Here is a 21,177-nt window from a genome sequence, read left to right as displayed (position 1 = left end):
ACTATACACAAATAAATAAATATATGTGTATGCTACTAGTCTTTTTTTAAAAGTCTGATTACATTCCTATGCACAAAAGTGCAATAAGTTCTATAATCTTTTATCTATGGCAACACAAAATCACAGAGCAGGAATTTTCTTATATCTCCAAGGCTTAATTGTTTGTTTAGTGTTATGTGTGACTAAAATAGTCATGATTAAATTGTTTGGAGTTTTGGTTTGCATCTGGTTCCAAATAAACCCATTATATTTATACAAACTGACCTAGTCTGGAAATCTCATAAAACCATCTGCCTTATAAGATTTCCAGTGTCTAATTGTTTGTGTCCAAATATTCGACTGTGCAAGCATTTTCTGGGAATCTGGCTGAAAAGAGATTTGGTTAGCAATTGGAAAAATAGCACTAGAATTCTTGTCACATCAGTGTCACTCATACTGATATATGAAAACTTAATGTTTTTCCTATGCATCCTAGAATTTTGCTTCTCTTAGCAGAGAGTGCAATTTCCTTCATTTCAAAAGCAAAAAACCTGTGGGCTGCGTCTTTAAAATGGTCATCATATTTTGATTTCTTTTGTAATAAAAAAGCTAGCTCTAAGCTGAGAAAGAAAAGGTTTCATTGCCTTGCATTGTGGAGTGTAAAAAAAAAAGTCTATGTAAACTGAACACAGAAAGGCTAGAAACATCCTTTTGTATCAGGCTGATAATCTTTTACATAGATGTTGCAGATATAGTGATCACTACAGTGGTTGGCCTATGGAGTAATATCATACTCTTGTGGCTTCCTTTAAATGATGAGATTGGTTTTGCTGCTTTTATTTCTGCCATTATTTCACATTTTGTGTGCATCATAGGTGGAGGCAAGTGAAGTCAGAATATTGTAAAAGAATACTTAAAGCTCTTTAATGTAGAGAGCGTTTCAAGAATGCAGACATTAAAGATATCATGGTGTTGCACAATGCGTATGGAGAGAGGCTGTCTTGGCAAATGTAGGCTCTTTATTTCTTTTCCGTGGTTATTTTTTTTTTTATGGCTTTATTACAGCAATTAACTCTGAGTGGAACAGTATCCCTCACCTGCTCATGACACCTTCTGTTTAAATTGTTGGAGTTTATTATCCTTTCAGCTGACTATTAAAAAGGGAGGAGGTAAAATTTCTCTGTAGTCCCCATGGTGGTTTGCTTGGAGGTATCTTCTAATGAGTGAAACATTGCCTGTTAAGGAGAGAGGGAGAGAGATTAATTTTTATGGAGCTTAACAAAAGAGGTCTAATGTTTTATGAAGTGCTAGCTGGCAAAGAAGTGAAGTGAACCCTGAAATCTTTTGATTAGTATTTGTTGTAAATAGGAATAGAAGTGCTATTCAATAAACATTGTTCTGATAAAATGTACCCTTTTCATTTCCCCCACCCAAACAAATAAAGAATGAAAATTAAAAGCAGTTAAATATTGCCAGGTCTTTGTACATGCTGAGAATCTAGATTAAAATAAATTCTCACCCAACGTAACTGGGTGTGCCACCTCCTTGCTGAAACATCAAACTAGCATTCGCAGCTGTGAATAGCATTCCCGGGACTGTTCCAATTACACTTTTCTTGAATAGTGTATTACTTCCTATATTAGCTATTAGGGCCCTGCAGTATGCAATCAGTTTTTCATATCGTTACTTCACAGAGATAACAGGAAGTGTTTTATCTGAGAAACAGTATAGTGTACCTTTCCCCTCTACGTGACTGTGGCTGCACTCCGTTTCAGCCTGCCTTCTGTCATTTTTGGGGGGAATCTATGGAGAGGTTTCTCTAAACGTTTGCAATCCAGGAGTAGTTTTGCAGTTTCTGGTACACATAGCAAGCCAGCTGCGCAAATTTTGTGTGTGTATGTCACTGCCACAAGGGGACTGATACACGCGAGTAGTGGCTGGTTTTTACTGCTTTCTCGTGTCTTCAATTATATGTGTTGATTGTTTGATATTGTATTTTTTCTGAAAGGAAGGTTTAAAAAGGGAGAAATTAAAATGACAACAAAATTTAATCAGTAGAATGTTCTCAAGCAGGCACTGAAATGGCACTGTATTTGGCAGCTTGTTGGTCTGGTTTAACAATTAATTGTTGTTCTTTAATGACAAAACTTGGCATTTCTGAATTCATACTCTATAAACAAATGTTTGCATTTCCCCAAAAGTGCACGTTGTTTACAAGTTGGGTATTTTTAATACTCAAATGATTGTGACTTGCAAATTGTTAAATGGAACTTCATTTTCGTTGCTTTTTATTGAAATGGTTGAGGAAATTCTGTCATCACAGTCAGTGTATTTAGTACTCGTTGTGGCAAGTTTCCACTGAAATAATTACACCCTTGGTGAAGTTTTTACAGGCTTGGAAATCTTGGAGTTGAGAGCACATTTCTTCTATGCTATATGTTTCTATTTCTAATCGCACAGTTTGGCACAAGTATGAAAATCTTCTTGTCAGATTTTTTAATAGTCTTGAATTTTAGTGAAAGATGTTTTTTGACGTGCAAGTGTTCTTGGTATTTTAATTCATGTTAGGGAGAAAGAATTTGCAGGTGTGGAGACAGTATTCAAAAATAGAACATTTTCTACAGTAGAAGCAAGTGGGAGCAGCCACTTAAAAGCCTATTTATGAACAAGTTTTGATGGGTTTTTTTCCTCCTCATTTCTGATGCAGCTGTTCGTTTAGACTGTTAAATAACTGAAATGAATCAGTATACTGTTTTCTTTCCATCACATACAATCACTTTATTTCTACCCCATTCAACTAAAACAGGTAGGAAAAGGTAAGGATGAAGATGAAAACAAATGAAATTTCCTCTTTCAGGCAACCTGGGAAGAAGGTGACTACTTCTACTTGTGATTCACATTTTGATCATAGATCTATCTATACCTATTCTAAATCCCTTAGCAAGAGACTGTATGGGGTCCAGCAAGATGCATTTATGTTGCAGATGGGATTTGTTTATTACTGTTACGTCCTTTGCAAGATAGTGACAGAGATTTCAAGTAAGCTTTTCTTGCCTGTTACTGTCTGTGTGACTATGTATGAAAGGATTAAGACGATAAAGGAGAAATTTTCCTCATTTTAATGTTGCCAGTAATTTCTTGTTAAAAACATTCTTTGTCAGTCCAACTGATAGTTAGATCTTACATTGCTTGACATGAAATTTGAGTAGATCACAGACGTAAGGATACAGATTATTACTTGGTACTCCAGTTGAAAGAAGAGAGAGGGTATTCACTACTTATCATATTTCTTTCCTTTCCAAGGTTTGGGTTAGACTAGGGCTTGTTTTGAGTGCAAAGTAGTACAGCTAATGAAGAGAGTTATGTGAGCCAACATAAATACTAATTTTGTAACCTGGCAGAATACCTGAATAAGCTGAATTGTAGCAACTAAAACAGGAGAAGCTATGTTTTTGGTGCCAAGAAAACAAATTTGGCAGTTATGAGATAAAATATGTAAACAAAGTGAATCTTTGTGTATGAAAATATTTTCCATGATTGGCACTTGCCTTGTCTTAGGTTGTGTTTTAATAATGAAGTAGGAATTTCCCTGTACTCAACAGTCATCTTTCACATAGATTCTACTCTGGAAGTGCTCTTCTGTAACTTGGGCAAAAGCAGCTTTATGCATTGACAGTATTATATTTGGTCCATTAAGTCATTTTAATCCGGACCTTTGATACCTTTGCAGTTGATTAAAGAACTTTTCTTGGTTGTTTTCTTAAGGTCCCTTCCTTTCTCTCCATGTATTTTCCTGTATAATACCTGGATTAAATCTCACAACCCAAATTTCTTTTGCTTCTGAATGATTCTTGGGCACATACCTGGGGTTTTAGAGCTGCGTTTGTTTTATGGCCTTACTTTGCCTTATTGAAGTGTGGAAAAATACAATTGGATGGAATTCATCCTTTTTCAGCTGTTGTAAATGTAAGATGGATATGGACAATGGATATGCTTTATTTACCTTGTGTGTAATGATTTTCAGTAATACTTCAACTAAAAAGTTGCCAAATCTCTCTGCGATTTGTTTTTACAAGAACAGAAAACCCCACCCCATTCTGGCAGTGATACAGTATGTATATTGAAAATGAGACAGTAGCAGGCAGTGGAGTTCTTGTGCCGTAGCTCTCACCATTTACAGTGCGTTGTTTTATCCTGGTCAGCATCGCAGTCATACTTTTTCAGGGTGGTGCTGCTTGATTGAATTGGGCAATTTCTGTAGAAATGTTTTTTAATTTCATGATCTGTTAGCATTCATCACGTTACTGATTTAAACTGCTGAAAGTAATGTCTTGGTTTAATTTCTTGTTTGAAGTGCGGGCAATACATAATGGGATCACTGAATGAGGAATGTGTTATATAAATGGCAGATATTACTGGTTTTCCCTTGAGAATATTTTTGGACTAATTTTGAGGGGAACACCTTCTCCTGGATGGATATAGAAGATTTTGAGAAATTGGTTGAGGCTTCCTGACTAATAGACTCATGATTCAATTGACTAGTTCTGGCATATGTCAGAATCACAGAAACTGCCTGCAAAATGAGCTTGCAGTTTGTGGTCAGAACCACACATACATGGTTCGTTGTGAATAAGGAGACTGTTCTTTTGCTCTTTATGTAATACTCCTAATGTCAGGGTCTGTATGATGGGGAGCATGTATGTATCTAGGAGATGACAGGGGTAGCACTACGTTTGCAAGGAAGATATGCTGGCTTTTCTGATATTTGATAACCATAAGGGGCCAGAAAGAACAAGAACAATGGTGGGTAGAAGTAATTTTAGTAATTCCAAACGGAAATGGTAGTAGTGAGTTTCTTTGTGAATAATTTTTTTTTCTTTTTTTGTTGAGCAGGTTCTATACAGTTCGCTACAGAGAAAAGGATAAAGACAAGAAATGGGTTTTTCAGCTTTGCCCAGTTACAGAGATGGTGGTGGACAATCTGAAGCCAAACACACTTTATGAATTTGGAGTTAAAGACAATGTAGAGGATAGTGTTTGGAGCAAGACTTTCAATCATAAGACAGTTCTGTCTAGTAAGTATTTGGCAATAATTAATCAAATAGCTACTCAGTTTGACAGTATTTTTTCCTCTATTGTGGTATTACTTAAAGTAAGCTACTGATCAGGTTTCCATTGTTTAAATGCTATCCCTTATGCCCCTAACAAATTATTTTAGGAATTGGTGAAACTAGAAATAGTTTGTGTTTGAATAACTGCTACCTACTCTTCTGAAAGGTGCTCTCTTCTCATTGAAAATAGTAGAGGATCTGCTGCAGGTTGGTAGAAATCTAACAGTGCTTAGTTTAGATACACATAAAGTGTTGAGTATCTATGTTTATACTTCTGACTGAATTCGAAGCTTTTTCCTTGGGCCTTCAATAATAAGATCATTACTAATTTGAGTTGATGGAAAGTATTATCCTTGTTTGAATCTTTTTTTATATCTGCTTTTATGTTCAAGCTGGTTAAAAGCTAGACAGGGCCTATCCTATCCAGCATGCATCACAACAGGCCCTTTATGACTCTGCTGGAAAGTTGAATTTGAAGCTAATTTTCAGTCAAGGAATTATCTAAATTGTGTTTGAAGCATATATTCTCATGTATGCTTTTGTTTGGGTTTTCATGGAGGCGGTGTATGGCATCTCTGGCTGTTCTCTCAGTCATATTGTAAGCTTTTTCTCCGAAGTCCCAAGACAATGCAGGCAAAGTGACATCAAATTAACTCTTGAAAAAAGAGGCAGTGCTCAAACAATCACTGCTATCAATGGAGGCAATAGGCAGCAGCAGAGTCTTCCTCCTTTTAAAGAGAGGAAGAGAGGACTTAACAGACATTGTCCAATTTCATTTATTTTCCTTAAGCATTTACATAAAGGTATTTCTGAGCATGATGATGGTCAGAAGATGCTGCAAACTCCTATGCTCAGTATTTCTAGCTTGACTCAAAGTGTGAAGAATGGGAATTCTCATAATAGAGCCTTATTCATGTGAGATTTCCAGCTTAAATTTGATTTGGACCTTTGCTTCAAGTTGTAGGTGAGTTACACAGCTCGATATACTTGAGGATAAGGGAGGGGAGCAGTAGGGTGGCTTGTAACACTGCAAAAACCCTCATACTTCCTAATAAAGAACTTTGCTGGTCTTCATCATAAATTAGAAAGCTGTAACTTTGAAGTACCTGCCCAGTGCCCGTAGAGTCATTTTAGCAGTCCAGAATAATTCCATCGTTATACCATGAGCTTAAAGTGGAGAAGGGTGGTAGTCTTTTCCCATACCTGCCTCACAAAAAGAAACTCTGCTTCACAGTTCTAAAGAAGGCTTACTAAATGTCTGGTTTTCCTACATTTTAAACATTTTAAAGTCATATGTAGAGCGAGTGCTGGAATATATTTGAGCACTTAAAATAGGAGGGAATGAAGAGTGCGTAGTGTTTATAGTTTAATACTGTGTTCAAGACTAATTGAAATGTCCACTGGCATCACCAAATTTGCTCTTTGTATATAATGTATTTCTGAATGCTGTTTCGTACAGACACTATACATTTTTAATAGGCCAGAAGAATCATTCTTGTAAGTTACAGAGACAGATTGAGTTGGATTGAACAATGCTTTCTTGTAAGAGTTCATATTCTATTTAGATGAGATTTATTTTTCCTAGAATGTAGACTTGTGTATTCAGTGGGTGCTTCTGCAGGAACTAAATCCAGGGAACTTGTTATTACCCTGTATGTCTACATTCTGGTCTACTGATAAAGTATCTTGTAATCAGAAAGTTGACAGCACCTTTCAGATTCAAGCTTTTCATATTGTCACTGCATAGTATGTAGACACAGAAACTGTGGGCAATAAACAGAGAATGAACATTTATTATAAATGTGGAATCATCTGTCTGCATAGCAGTTTCCCAATCAGCACAAATGGCCACTTTTTTTCTGTTTTAACTTACTGTCTTGTAGCAACTCAAGGTCTTTTCATATATTAAGAAGCATCTCAACCTAAACCAAACATCCTTCACTATAAATTTTCTTTCCTTACTGAAGAATATATAAATGACTATAAACTGAAATTCCTGTTGCATGTTCTTGTATTTGTTGAATCCACAGGCCAAATTTTTGTTATATACTAAACAGGTTGGGAGGGGTTGGGAGGAGAATCTGTTTTTAATTCTTGATTTGAGAAAGACATAAAAGCCATGGCAGATGTTCAACTTTAATTTAACCAAAATTTATCAAAAGAGATGAAAGTAGATTATTTCTGACCATCTTAACATGATTTTCTCATGAAGTCAGTGTGAAACTTATGTCAGTTTTCCCTTGTCTTTAGGCCAATAGTAGGTCCTGTTCCTGAGAAGTATCAAGCACTTTGAAAGATTTTTTTCAGGATAGCATGGCAACTTAAATGTCCCTCAATTGATATTTCTTTATAGTTGAATTTTTTTTTCTATTGCTTATCTGTTTTGGATGGAATTGTGAAGAAATATTATAACATTTAGCTTGATTCTTGTTTACACGCCTGTCGACATAAAGGGAGCAGAAAAATGTAAAAGTGAAAGATGTAGACAAAGTTTGAAGCATCATGCTAGAATATAAGAGGTGCTGGCATGGACTGTTTCTCCTCTCTGCTTAACAGCTGCATCACAAGAAGCTTCTAATACTAAGAAGCTAAAAGGAAAAACCTAAGAGAAAAATTTCAGAGATTAAAGCTGTGGGCTACTTTGTTCATATGTTGAGATAAAGAAAACCATGTCAGACCCAAAGAGAAATGATATGCCTGCTCTGTATTGCCAGTGCTAAAAGTGTATTTCTTTTAGAATAGTGCACTTAAAAGCAAGACTAACTATTGGAGACCTTAAAACATGCTGCTTTTAGCCAGTCTTAGTACCAGCCTGACAGAAGGGATGCAAAAATTCCTCTTTCAAGTTTCTTCATTGCATATTAGTGTTGTGGTTATATTAATTTTATTAAAGAATCCTCTTAGGCACCTCTGACTTCTCCTTAGTAAGTCCCAAAGACCACTTCAGCTCTCTTACCCCCTGTTGTAGAACAAGGAGAATACATTTCATTTCCTCTCTGTCAAAATGTGAGAGGAGGCTTTGCAGATGAATTAATTCATCTGGAGAAACAGGACCAAACAAAACTGTTACATGGTGTGTTTTTATACTTTGTAATTAAGTTTCTGAACTTTCTTAGCTATTGAAAAAGGTGAATAAACTTGGTTTGCTTTGCTTTGGACAAAACAAAAAGTAATTCTGTGTATTTATTTCTCTTTCTGTCAAATCAGATAAAAAAGTAAATGGGCAGCTCCAGAATATGTACAAGTTGGTACCTAATTCCCAAACACAGGTATGCAAAACTGTCTTATTTTTTATACCAGATTTGTATTTTGCATGGTCACATTTTTGCTTCTCTGTTAGAGTAATGTGAGAAAGAGATTATGGCCACAAATTGCCAATATAAAAAATCTGTTAAATCTAAGACTAGATAACTGTATGGAGAAGTGTTTATATGTGTGGATTGATAAAATGATTGAGACTTGTAGCTGAGATGATTGTATCTACTGATTCCGGTTTAACAAAGATGAAGCTGATGGTTTCCGTGTGTGGATTTTAAACATTAAAATTTGCTTATCCCTTTGTAGTAGTCAGGTTTGTTAACCTGTGATATTTGTGGTGGACAGTTAATTTTGTGAAAAGGTAGTGCTGTTATAGAGTAGTCTTGTGTATGCTCAGGTCTTCTAAAATCATTAGTCATCCCATTGAATTCATTAATAGTTCTCATATGTGAGGCAAGTGTTTGCAGAACCAGAGGAAGCTGGAAAGGGCAATTTAATTTGCTTATCAAGATTGCTAGGCAGTTCATTAAATCCTTCAGGTGGCAAGGTAGAATTTTTAACTGTTTCATCAAAGCATTTGAAGATTTTTTAAAAATAAATAAATATCAATATTTATTAATTTCTTTTTTTTTTCCTCATTTGGCATTTGCCATAACAGTTATCAAGCAAGCATGGGTGAGTTTCATACATTTGTGGATTCACATACCTGGACACTTTTTGCTTCCAAGAGCTGAAACAGAAATGAAGGATCTGTAGATTTAACCTGTTAGTAGACTAGTTTTAATATAGTGAAGAATAGACATTTTATTCATAACTTTTGAGCATTACCTCCCCTTCTATGAGATTAAATGGGTTTCTTCATATTTCCTTTTCTTAATTTTTCATCAAAGTGCAAGTTTCAGCAGCTAATCTTCTGGGGTTTTTTTTTGTTCTGCGTTGTTTGCAAGGTACTATCCATGAGGTAGACTATGGGATAACTTCCCAAGGAAAGTTGTAGAAATCCTTGTTACTTCAGACATTTTAAAGGGTTGACTCATGAGTGATTATTATAAGGGAACAATCCATTCTTCACAACTCTCTTCTGTTTCTGATTTTGCAAGTGTTTTCATGGTAGGCAATGGTAGTGTATGGTTTCTCATTGTTCAGTATTCATATTGTCCAATATTGTAAACAGACTGTAATTATCAGACCTGGAATTCCTTCAGGAATCAAACCACAGTCCATTACATACATTTTCATGTAGGAATAATTAGGTATTCATTTAGGACAGTAATACTTTAATTATGGCATTACAGAGTTAGAGCAGTATAATGCTTAGGTTATTGGAATTATTATTATGGAAACATAGTAATGTCCCACACTGAAGAGAAAATGTTTTATCTGTGAGTAATATGAAGCCAGTTGATTAGAAGGTGCTCATCTCATTATGTTGTTGATGAAATCAACTTTACTGTTCTTCCCATAAGCATCTTTAAAGTTACAGGTGACAGCCAAAGACCAGGTAATTCATTCTGGCATCTGGAATGCAAGCTGAGTTCCTTTCTTCCTCTTAGCAAACCCTGTGTGCCAGGACCCTGACTCTGTTATGCCACTTCTGTGGAAGTACGGATTCTATTTATGCAAGAGCAGTCCCGAGAAAGTGAGCTAAAACAGTTTTCCAAATATTTGAACAGCTTAAGCATGAAAGGAGGACTGGAGCCAACATCTAGTCTTTTTAGTCAGCTTCACAGGGCTTAGCTCCAGAGCAGTACTGCTGTATCACCCTCCACAGAAATACCATGAAAACATTCCATAGATTATTCTAAAAATTCTCTTATCATTCTCACTTTAGTGGTGCAAAAAGCCATAAAACTAAGGCTGGGAAGCAGATAGTGGACAGCTCTTAAGTTTACGTTATTACTTCAGTTTCCACAGTGTTAGGTGGGGTGTGTTTCAGTGGTGCAATCGCATCATCAGTGCAAAGACAGAATGAGCGTTATTTAGGCCAAGATTTGTTTATGCTTTAGTTTGCTCCAAAGACACAACTGGCTCATATCAGCATGGTTCTAACTCTTCTCTGTAAGGAGACATTTTTAAAGGCTGTTTATTAAAGCAACATTACCAATCCCTCTAGTCGTTCTGCCCTTTCAACATCGGTCACGTATCAGCTTGTGTTTCTTTTGGCACGTTCATCCTTTAAGTTTGACTAAGCTCCTGGGGCTGTGAGAGCTACAACTAATGAGAGGGAAAGAAAAGGAGAGCTCTAGGGATAGTCATTCTTTTTCCCTTCATAAACAGTGGGTGGTGGTAGGGTGGAGATGATGCAGTAGAAATTTATTTCCTCTTCTGTCTGATTACGTTCCTGTAATTTCATAATGTCAGTCTGAAAGGTGGGGTCCTCCTCGATTTTTCCAGCCAAAAAGCATGACGCTCAGCTTCTATCATTTGTTAAACTCTGGAAGAAAACATATGTGCTCTTCCAAAATTTATCCAATCCAGGTTGACTGTAATGCTTCCTTGAGGAGTCTCTTACATGTATGCCAGTTATTTGTGGCTTTTTGGAGTACTGGAATATAAGAGAGGCAGAAAGAACAAGTGCCTCTTAAAGTAATGCTGCCATATCCTGTTTAACAGAATGCCTGAAAACTGCTGTCCTTTATGCAATATGCCATAGGTATATGGTCAGAAGTTAAGATGCCTGACTTATGGTATAACTTACATCTCTAATTTTCCTCTGAAATTAAGAAATTTGCCATCTTCCCTCATTCATGGAGATGCCACAGTCATTTTAATAACTAATATTCCTAATACCTATATGCTTTATATTGTCTGTCTGGAAAATACAGTTAATAGTGCCATTCCTACAGATGATATGCTGATGTTTCTGAAATAGTTTGTCCAAGTAGTAAATTTTACTAGACATAGAAATACCTAAAATAGTCACTTTTTGGAGACTGAGAAGAGAGGATTGACAACACAGTGGTAGATTTCAAGAGTAGCACTTTCAGATTCATGCAGGTGAGCAGTGTAATTACAGCAGCTGCGGGACACGTATTTCATGTCAATGATTTGTTCTTGAGTGAGAAACTAGATTTTGAATGTATTTTAATGTATTTAGTATTTTCATATTGCTCTCATTACAGTCATCCATTATGATTCAACAAAGAAAGGATGCTCTTGTCACTATAAGAACCTTTTACTAGTAAAAAGACTGATAATAATTATGATTAGAAGTTCCACACTGGAGTTACATGAGGGCTCACTACAACTTGAGAGCTGTTTATTTGATAGTAGGGCTCCTGATGAGAAATACAATAAAATGAACACCTTCTTCTGATAAATGCATTTCATCCCACTTTAGTTACATGAATAGCAGGGTTACTTCAAAAGCTGATCACCTGCAACACAATTTTTTCACTAGAAGGCAAAATAGAAATGTAAACCTTGTTAATAATAAAGGAAAAATAGTAAGCAATTTAAAAAAGGAAGATTATTTTGTATCCTTCATTAATGACAATCATTGAAACCTCCACTTAATTTCAAACCATGTTCGTGCCGATGCAAAACTGTTATTAGGAAACAGAAAGTAATGGCTTTCATAGAATAAGCAGCCTCCAACCATTTCCCTGAGGAAAGAGCCATCTTGTTGAGATTTGCTTTCTTCCATCTTCTTAGACTTTGGTATGTGTTTGATGTGTACCCAACCATTGCTTTAAAAGCTTTTTTTTAATATTTAGAATAGAGCAAAAATAGTTATCCTTAGCTAAATAATTAAAGCTTTGTCATCAAATGCTGAATTTTCATGCAAGTGGTCTTTCACATGAAGTAGACCAGATGTCAAGAAGTGCAAAATGAACATTAACTGATTCTGACTTTAGTGGTGTACATTTAACACAGAAAGGTAATTGAGTTATTTTCTTTCTTGTAACTCAGATATAACAGGAAAAAAAAATCCACTTTTAATGTATTTAGTGTTTTTGTATTGCTGGCATTACAATCTACCTCCTCTCATCACCTGAGTGTATTATTAAGCTTTCAGAAGTTGTTCCTAGTACCCATGTGTGGTAGTGAATACTGCTTTATAATCTTTGGGATCAGCTGTTTTCTTCCTTTTAATAAATGTGGGGTCCATTCATGTGTTCCTTATTTTCATGGTATCAAAATGCTGGAAAAGATTCACACTTAGGCAAAAAGTAACTGGGTCAAAGACAAGTGAACAGCAGAACAGTCCAAGTATTTAGCATAAAAATGTGAGAAGAATGTGGGTGGCTGGCCAATTATACTTTGGAAAGAATTTCACCAATTAAAATGACTGTGAGTTAATCTATTTTAAGCAGACTATGCACCCAAGAGTGCTGATAATTTACAAATGTACACCTGGTTCTGGAATAGTTTGTGTTCTAAATATAGTATACCTGAGAATATAATTATATCCTGTGACCAAATTTGTAATTGTATATGTTTTGTTGCAGTTACGTTTCAGCTTTTCTTAGCTTTCTGGACTACTCCCCAGTGAGTGCTCAAGAGATTCTTAAAAGAAAAAAGGATTGGGGATTCCCAGGCTGTCAAATACTGTGTTTTTATGAAGCAAAACATCTCAAGCTGAAAAACGGAGATCAGAATGCAATATTACTATACTAGCCCATGGGAATGAAAGCAATAGCGTAACCTTCAGTGACTAGGGCCAGAGCCATATCCAGTGTTAACTTGGGGCAGGCGCGGTATTGGATTAGAGCCCTCTGTTCTTGTTACTAAGAAAGTTCAATTACTATTATGTCAGTTATCCCAAGGCTTTTTTTTTTTTTCCCCTCCTCTCTCAGCTTACACTGCGTGACAATAAGAAGTTGGTCCCTGTCACAATAATCAAACAAGGTAAATTTGTATTTTTTTTTTAAGTGATTCTTACACTCTGCAAGAGTAACTTAAAATGAAAAAAAATTCTGACTGATGTGAATGTCATTAAAGTTTCCTTTTAGAATAGGTGGAACCTTACAAACTACCATATCCTTTAATTACAATACTGTTAAGCTGTTACCTATCTGTGTTAATAAAATGAGCTATTACATTTCATTATAAACAATGACTTAGTTGAGTCATTGAATGGATACCAATCAGTTCTGATTGCTGCTAGTATCCATTCTTTTTTCTCTTTCAACTGGATTGTCCAGGTTTGTGGATGTCCAGCTGTGCATAACTTGATAGTCAGGCATGAAGTGTAGCGGTATGGATAAGATTCATGCTACCAAACTTTTTTGTGGGTAACTTCAGCTAAGTCATTGACTTAGACTCCCTTCTTCTCCTTTCCCTGGTCAGTGGAGAGAGATATCTATGGTAGACTTAAACATATTGGCCTTTAGAAATGCCTGTTTCTCACTAGTAGTGAGAGGTAGTATAGTAGTGTAATCTTTGAAAATTAACTACTTAAAGATAGCTGATAGGAAATGAGCTGCAGATTAAAACTTGCTAACAGAAATTGTATTGTGAATAATTTTAGGTAAGCAAAGCAAGCAAATTGTCTTTGGAGGTAGTTCACAGTTCCGGGACAGGAAAGCACTGGTGGGTGGTGTGAAAGCAAATTACGGTAATTACCGTGAAAATATGACTGTACTGGCATTTACTTCACAAACATCTTTTTTTAAGACTTCTGAATGACAGGGTAAAGCGATGGCCTGGAGCTTGCCCTACATTAACATAAGCATAGAATGTCATTTTTCACCAGGGATATAAAACTGATGTGTTAGGGGAAAGCAGAGATGCACAGGTAAGAGATGATGTAGAGGAAACACAGTTTTCAGTCTCTTAAACTGAACGCAAATACAGAAAAGATTAGGATGGTGTCCTCGTCTCCAAGTATTAAGTTGAAGGAAGGTTTTTAGAATGCTGAGGTGTGGTTGTCTCAGGTGTGGTTTTGTTTCTTGTTTTGGGTTTTTTTAAATGATTTTCTAATACCACTGGTTTGTCTCCACAGTTATTCAAAATCGGACACAGTCAAAAACTTCAGATAGTACTTCTCTGCCAGGAGCAATATTAGGTGACTAGAAGATATTTTTATTATTTTTCCTCACCTTTGGCTGAAAATTAGAACTGTGTAAATACTTTTAATTTTCTTGATCTTGATAGTTCTTTCCTTGCATATCAAAGGGTATTTTGCAGCTGGTTCAGACAGTATCTGTTACATTTTATGGTGGTACAGATGGTTCAGGGATGATGTAGCCTAAGGGAAATAGAATCATTTTATTGTTATAGTATTTAAAAGAAGATATTGTCACTGTTTAAGCCAAGAGGTTCTTTCACACTTCAAGTGAAGTTCTGTGGCAAAGATCTTATAGAGATCAGGGGTTGTTCTTTTTGGTTTTTTAAGGTAGTATAACATAACATCTACAGACACAAACCTGTACTGACATACTAGGCTATAGAGATGTATATTATAACCTTATTTGTAGTTAGAGCTTGATGTTAGATCTCGGGGCATAACTATTTCCCTCAAGCCATTCAGTTTCATTCTTTCTGTTCTTGTTTGACCTATAAGAATACACAATACTGGCTTAGAACATAAAAATAGGGAAAAGTCTATCATATAGTGCTTAGTGTGGTGAATACTGGTCTGCCTGAAATAGATAGGAAAGGCTCACTGCATCGTGCACCTTGTGACCAATATATTCCTGGATTCAGGAAGTCCTTTATATATATGGAAATACTCTATATAACTATATAACTTTGGCTTAAGTTTGCTTTGTGTGAGTTGTAATGTATTGATGTGAATCAAACAGATACTTACTAACCACGTTTGGTGTTGAGTCTTCTTGGCCCACCAGACTGCATGTCCCAGCATCTGTGATACTACAGTACTCCAGGGTTGTATGTTCCACTACTGAATTGCTTTCAATTCTGATTAATTGTGAAATGGTAGTTAGACAGTGAGTGGTGTAAAGGGGAAATAGCACCAAATGGGAATAATAATTACTGAATAGAACTAACTCATTTCCCAGATACTCAGACTAAACTTCCAAGGGTTCAGTAGTAGTTGCTCAGATATCTCAGAGGGCAGACTGTGTATTTTTCATCTCTTCTGGAATTAATAGCACACGTCTTTCTGTGTAGTGCACCTTATTGTTCCAGGTCTCAATGAAACTCAGCAGAAACTTCCTCCTCTCCTGACAATAGATGACATACCTCAAGCATCCAGGAAAAAACTGGGTAAGCAGAAATGACCTAAGCTTGTATTGTTCATGAGCAGTATCAGAAGCATAGCGATGTGAGATCATGTATGCAAGCAGAAAAGTCCTTTTTTTTCCCCTCTCTTACCTTGTTTTTTTCTATTTGTTTAATTAATGATTAGCTTGGACTTATAAGGATTCACAGAAGTTCACTTCTTTTAAGACATCTGAATAGGTTTTTGAAGTATTTCACAGCCATTTAAAAAAATATGCAGTAGCTTTGATCTATAGAGGAAAGAAGGGAAACCAGTCATGTTTATGGTCTTTAGGGGTTTTGTTTTGTTTTACAATGTAACTTATTTTTTTCATAGGTTATATCTTTCAATATATGTCTTTAAAAATATAAATTTGTGTGTCCATTTGAAAGACCAGATTTTCAGTGGATTTTGATTATATGAGTTCTGGCTTGACTATATATGAGAAATTGTGTCACAGAGATTCTTATTTATTATCTGTAACTAAATCAATGAAAAAATGGTAGCCAGAAATTAGAACATTTCTGTACAGCTTTTGTGTGTATCTTGTGACTATGCCTGAAACCTGCAGGAAAAAGATTAATTGAGGCTTTTGTTTAAGATCTGTAAACTATCATATCATCTGTGAATAGCATAACTGTGGGAAATACAGCTATCTTTAAAAGCCTTAATAATGCTTTTAAAGCATCTTTCACAGATCCCCTGAGAAGAGTTCTGGAGCTGATGACTTTTGGCATGGCTAGTCGTAATACTTGATTTGAACTCTGAACAATGGGGTCAGATTTTTTTCCTTTCTTATTTCTGCTTTGTTTAATTTACTCTGTCATTCCATTGCTGGCCATGACAGATTCTCAGACTGCCTTGTTTTGCAGTGAGAAAACAGCAGTTCTTGTTCCTGTTAAGATATTTTGTACGTATAAGGGTAGAGCTACACAGTAGAATAGTATTTGAATGTGTTCGAGTAAGAGTATGTTTGAACTGAGTTCCTTAAAAATTAGTATCAGGAAGTATTTACCAGCATTTGACAGGAAAATATTGTTAGCATCATCTACAGCTACTGAAAATTTAAGCTAAGTGGAAAAACTTAATTGCAGTATTTACGTTACAGAGCATAATTGGTTTTCAGTCATGATGATAAAATTAATCACATCGTTAACTTGATTACTAATATTGTCTTTGAACAGCAAGCCTATAAAACAAGATGTTTATCATTACTAGCTTGGTTTTAACACGTATATGATGTGCAAGTAACAAAGGTACCATTAAAAGTCAGTAGACCATATTTTGGCAAATCCATTTTTCATACCCCTTACTTTTAGTAAACCGTATTTTAAGACCTCCAACATTAGTTTTTGACTACAGTATCTAGAACTTTTATATTTGTTTTCATTTTCTACCAGTAAAATTATATCTTTCTGCAGGAAAACAATGTTGTGTTTTCAGATAGGTCGTAAGGTTCAGTAGTGTGCACAGTAAAAATGGCAGAATGTGACTATGAGCAAAAGATGGGGAAAAAGACAAAGGTAGCTTCAGTTGTCCTAGAGATGTCCAACTTCCTCAGTTGGCTGAGCATAGAACTTGGACTTCTAAATTTAAATGCTCTGATGCGTCTAAAATAGATAGTTGGTGTGAAGCCAGTTTGGAGCCACTCTTTATGGTAGATCACACAAACACCTTTGTGAAAATAACCAGCGCAGACAAGTGATGTGTTGTTCTGTTCTGTTTACTATGTGTTCCTTACCAGCGAACATGAAGTACATGGATGTACACACAAGGGACTACTGGATTTCACAGGAGTGTAAAACAGGGAAGAGTCATTGCTTGGAAAGCAAAAATACTCTTGAGAAATAATTTAAATGTGTAAAATAATTGACAGGCATATTGTCCAAATCTATACAGATTGATTGATCTATACAGCCTTCATTGATGCCTGAGAATGACGTATGTCTACAATAAAATGCAATAAGGCTTATGCTGTGTGTGAAGTTATGACTCATTATGATTTGCTGACATACTGCAACTATTCTAATTCTGTATTATTTAGAAAAATCAAAATAATGCATCACAGACTATCATATTTATTGAATTCTCAAAATATTTTTTTTCTGTTTACTTAGTCAAAAACTTTTTTTTTTTTTAAAAGAGTAGTAGTCCAGAAAAAAAACACAAAATATATTGCCTTAGTCCTCAGTGGAAAAAAAACAACAGGTGTATTATTCAAGTCAAATTTAATTAATTTTCCCTATATCCACTGCTAGAATATCTTTATATCTGTTGGAATAGAAGGCTATTGTCATACCACTGTAATTGTTAGAAGTAATGTAAAGGAAAATAAGGACATGACTAGTGTGACAATTAGATTGTATTTGAAAATTTATTAGACTGCTATTGTATAATGCTTAGAACTATATTACATCTTTGAATTTTGAAAAGCATTTTTGCTGTTAATGCTCAAATGATAGACAAATGAAAAACACTGAAAACTCTTTTGCACTGTGAAAGTAATGATTCGTAAGGCATTAAATTCCTTGCTGTAAATTTTATTTTTAAAGAATCTTTTAATGCACAAAACTATACCAAAAATGCATGCATTTAACATAGCTAGATAGGTGCTTGTACTGATTGTGCAGTGGAAGTTCATTGATTCCTAAAGGTATTCAGCTTTTCACATATATCCATGTTGGTTAACTTTGGTAAACTGAAGTGGGACAGAAATAAGTCTGTAGTAGAACAGAGCAGATACAGCTTTGCAATTACTGTCTGATGTCTTTGTCCCTTTAGCTAAGAATGAAACTCAAGTATGGCCTGCTGAATCCAAAACACCAGAAGTTCAAGAAATCTCTCCACAGTCCCTCCCAGGTAATGAAAATTCTATTTTTAGAAACTCTGTGGAATATCTTTGCAAATATATAAACTAAAATTAAATCCATCTTTGTGTTTCTAATCTGCAGTTAAAGGCGGTAGTTGGAAAACAGAATAATGTAGCTGAATTAGTAGTCATGAGTGGTAGACATGGATAAAAATCTGAACCTAATTTTGGAGGAAAGTTTCAAATGCTACAATTGTTAGGTTTATAAAAACACTTAGAATTAGAACCATATCTTTGTGGGATGCTGGATACCTTGAAATTTTGAAAAGTAGCAAAACGAGTTTTCTTATGACGCACCTTGAACTTCTGACTTTCATGAAATATATGAAGAAGAAAATTAGGGATAAGAGCATGATTGTGCAAAATGCATGCATGAGATTAAGATGGAACAGTCACAGTAACAAGCTCTATTTCAGAGGTGCAGAGGATGACAGCATGATGTTCCATTTAAGTTCAGTTTTGAACATATTAATCTTGACCACGGTCTCTCTGTGGATTTACTGGTCCTATTAAAATAAATAAGAGCTGTTCATATATATGGGAAAGGAATATAAAATTTGATCCTAGACTCATATTCAAGGTTATGTGTCTGTGAAATGTATGTGAACTTGTATATTTGGAAGACTGAAGTTTTTTATCATCTACTTGTGGCTGAAAAAATATCGTTTATTTAAAAGGGCATACTCAGATGCTAATTTCTTAAACTGTTCAAAAACATGAATAGAAATTTTAAAACTTGCAAGATTTACTGCCTTCATTTGCTTAGGAAACAAGTTAGTGTGACATAAATAGACTACTTTATCAAGTTGTATGACAAGTATAGCCCTATATTTTAACATTTGCAATCTGAAGGCAAAAAGATTGGAGAGAACTAAATTGTTCAGAGTGAAATGATGAAGAGTGACTTTCCACCCACTTTATCGACCCACATTTCAGAATTGTTTAAGTAGACATACGCCTCTCTTAATTTTCTGTAGTCTGGCTTTTATCGTATAACGGGGAATGAAGTCTTGATTCTGCTGTCACTAGAGACAGTAGTGGGCTTCTGCCAATTCTTTGCTGAAAGGGGAGAAAGGAGGCTTGAACGGTGGCAAGACTTTAAAATGAAAAAATAAATTGAGGAAACAATACAGCAAAGGTTTGCTTTGGTTTAGTTTAGTCATATTATGTGATCTTGCTGGCATTACTCTATTCCTTCTATAAAGTATTTCCTGGCTGGCTGAAATAGTGTAGCACGTCATTCCTTTGACATCACACGATTCACACAGATACTGCCCTTAAATATGACTGTGTTTATTTTATTCCTTAAGTATATCAAACATACCATACTTTACATGATCAGACCAACTCAGTCTTTAATTAAAACAAACAAACAAACAAACAACGCCCTCCCAAAGAATATGTAGGGAATAAAAGAGATGTAGGATGAAGTAATGCAGCAAAATCATGTAATGATTGACAACCATCTTTTAGATTAAATAATCCATCATTTTTTTTCTCTGAAAATGTTTGCTGAATTTTATTTTCCACTCAATAGCTAAGTGTATTTGCCAAATTCTAGTTTTAACCATCAATTCTTTTCTGCAAAACCTTCATATGGATAGCTCTTTCCTGTTCATCCTAAATATTGAGAGGAAAACAAAGATGCTCCTCCACAGGAATTTATTATCCAAAGGGGCTCTGAACTCTACAAGTTTAGCATATGTGTAATCAACAGCTTGCTTTTAATTGGAAATGTGTGGATACTTTTTTAAAAACTGTAAAGAATTTTTTTCAATTTTTTTTGTTTTACAGTTTGAGGACTGAAATTCTGCAGTTATTTTACTAAAGTATTGACCTTGTCTAAGTAACTGTAGAACAAGTAATCTACAAATATATTTTATAGAACTTTGCCATTTTGTGAAAGTGAGAACTGAATGCATAAATTTACGTAATCATCTCTCCTGCAAAATCCTAGTCCTCAGGCTTGCATTCGTCTAATCAAAATACATCATTCCTTGTGCTGAAATTTACTGGTTAATCAGGTAAACAGTGTGAATTCTGATACCAGGATTGATATATCACCTTGGGAGGAGAGAATCAGTCCATTCTGTTTCCTTTTCTTTGTGTTCTGTAATTATGTTTATGTACCTGGCATACAGTAATTCTAACCATAAACATCGTCATCTCTAGACATAGCACAGAATTATATGTTTATGAAGTTGGATAGTGTGTTTTGTTATACATGATAATTGGCGAGTACTGTCTTTTTAGTGACAAATTATATATAACCATTTGTTACAACTAAACATGTTCTCATTGCTATCATACCGTTAGTTATTTACTGAAATATTTAGAGTCATTTTCATCTTCCACTTTGTGCTTCCTCCGTGGTTTTGCTTCCGTGTCTCTTTTTCTGTGGTGACCATTCCTTTCAGTCATTCTTTGTTGATCACAGCACCAGTATCTCATGTTAAAGTATGAGTACATCACCCTATTTACATTAAAGAATGTATTCATTGTGGTTAAAGAGAAAAAAAAATAGAGAGTGGCAGGAAACAGGGAAATGAGAGCGAGAGATCTAAGCACCAGCCTTTTGCAAGGGTTGCATCTGAGAGACAGGGTAATATATAGGCATAATTAGTTGAGTTTAGCAATAGGATCTACTTCATTATATTTCATTCAGACTTTCCTATTTGAAGATCATACTGGATTCTTTGAGTAAGGCATAGTAATTATTTGCTGTGAAAGGTTTAAGGAGTGGTGCCAGAAGTGGCAACAGAACACTGATTTAAAAGGAGCTGTGTGCT

At 35.3% G+C, this 21,177-nt stretch overlaps 1 protein-coding gene across 1 annotated transcript in view; it reads left to right on the top strand.

Annotated features, from left to right (window-relative positions):
- ABI3BP (ABI family member 3 binding protein) overlaps positions 1-21,177 on the top strand; it is a 166,151-nt gene that overhangs the window by 43,092 nt on the left and 101,882 nt on the right. The window contains 6 exon segments of the mRNA XM_072851395.1: positions 4,873-5,054; positions 8,298-8,359; positions 13,148-13,199; positions 14,296-14,358; positions 15,429-15,524; positions 18,301-18,378. Of these exon segments, the coding sequence (XP_072707496.1) occupies positions 4,873-5,054; positions 8,298-8,359; positions 13,148-13,199; positions 14,296-14,358; positions 15,429-15,524; positions 18,301-18,378 (533 nt within the window).

Source organism: Ciconia boyciana, chromosome 1 (assembly GCF_034638445.1).
Source record: "Ciconia boyciana chromosome 1, ASM3463844v1, whole genome shotgun sequence".
NCBI lineage: Eukaryota > Metazoa > Chordata > Aves > Ciconiiformes > Ciconiidae > Ciconia > Ciconia boyciana.
This window is presented reverse-complemented; position numbering and strand designations above follow the sequence as displayed.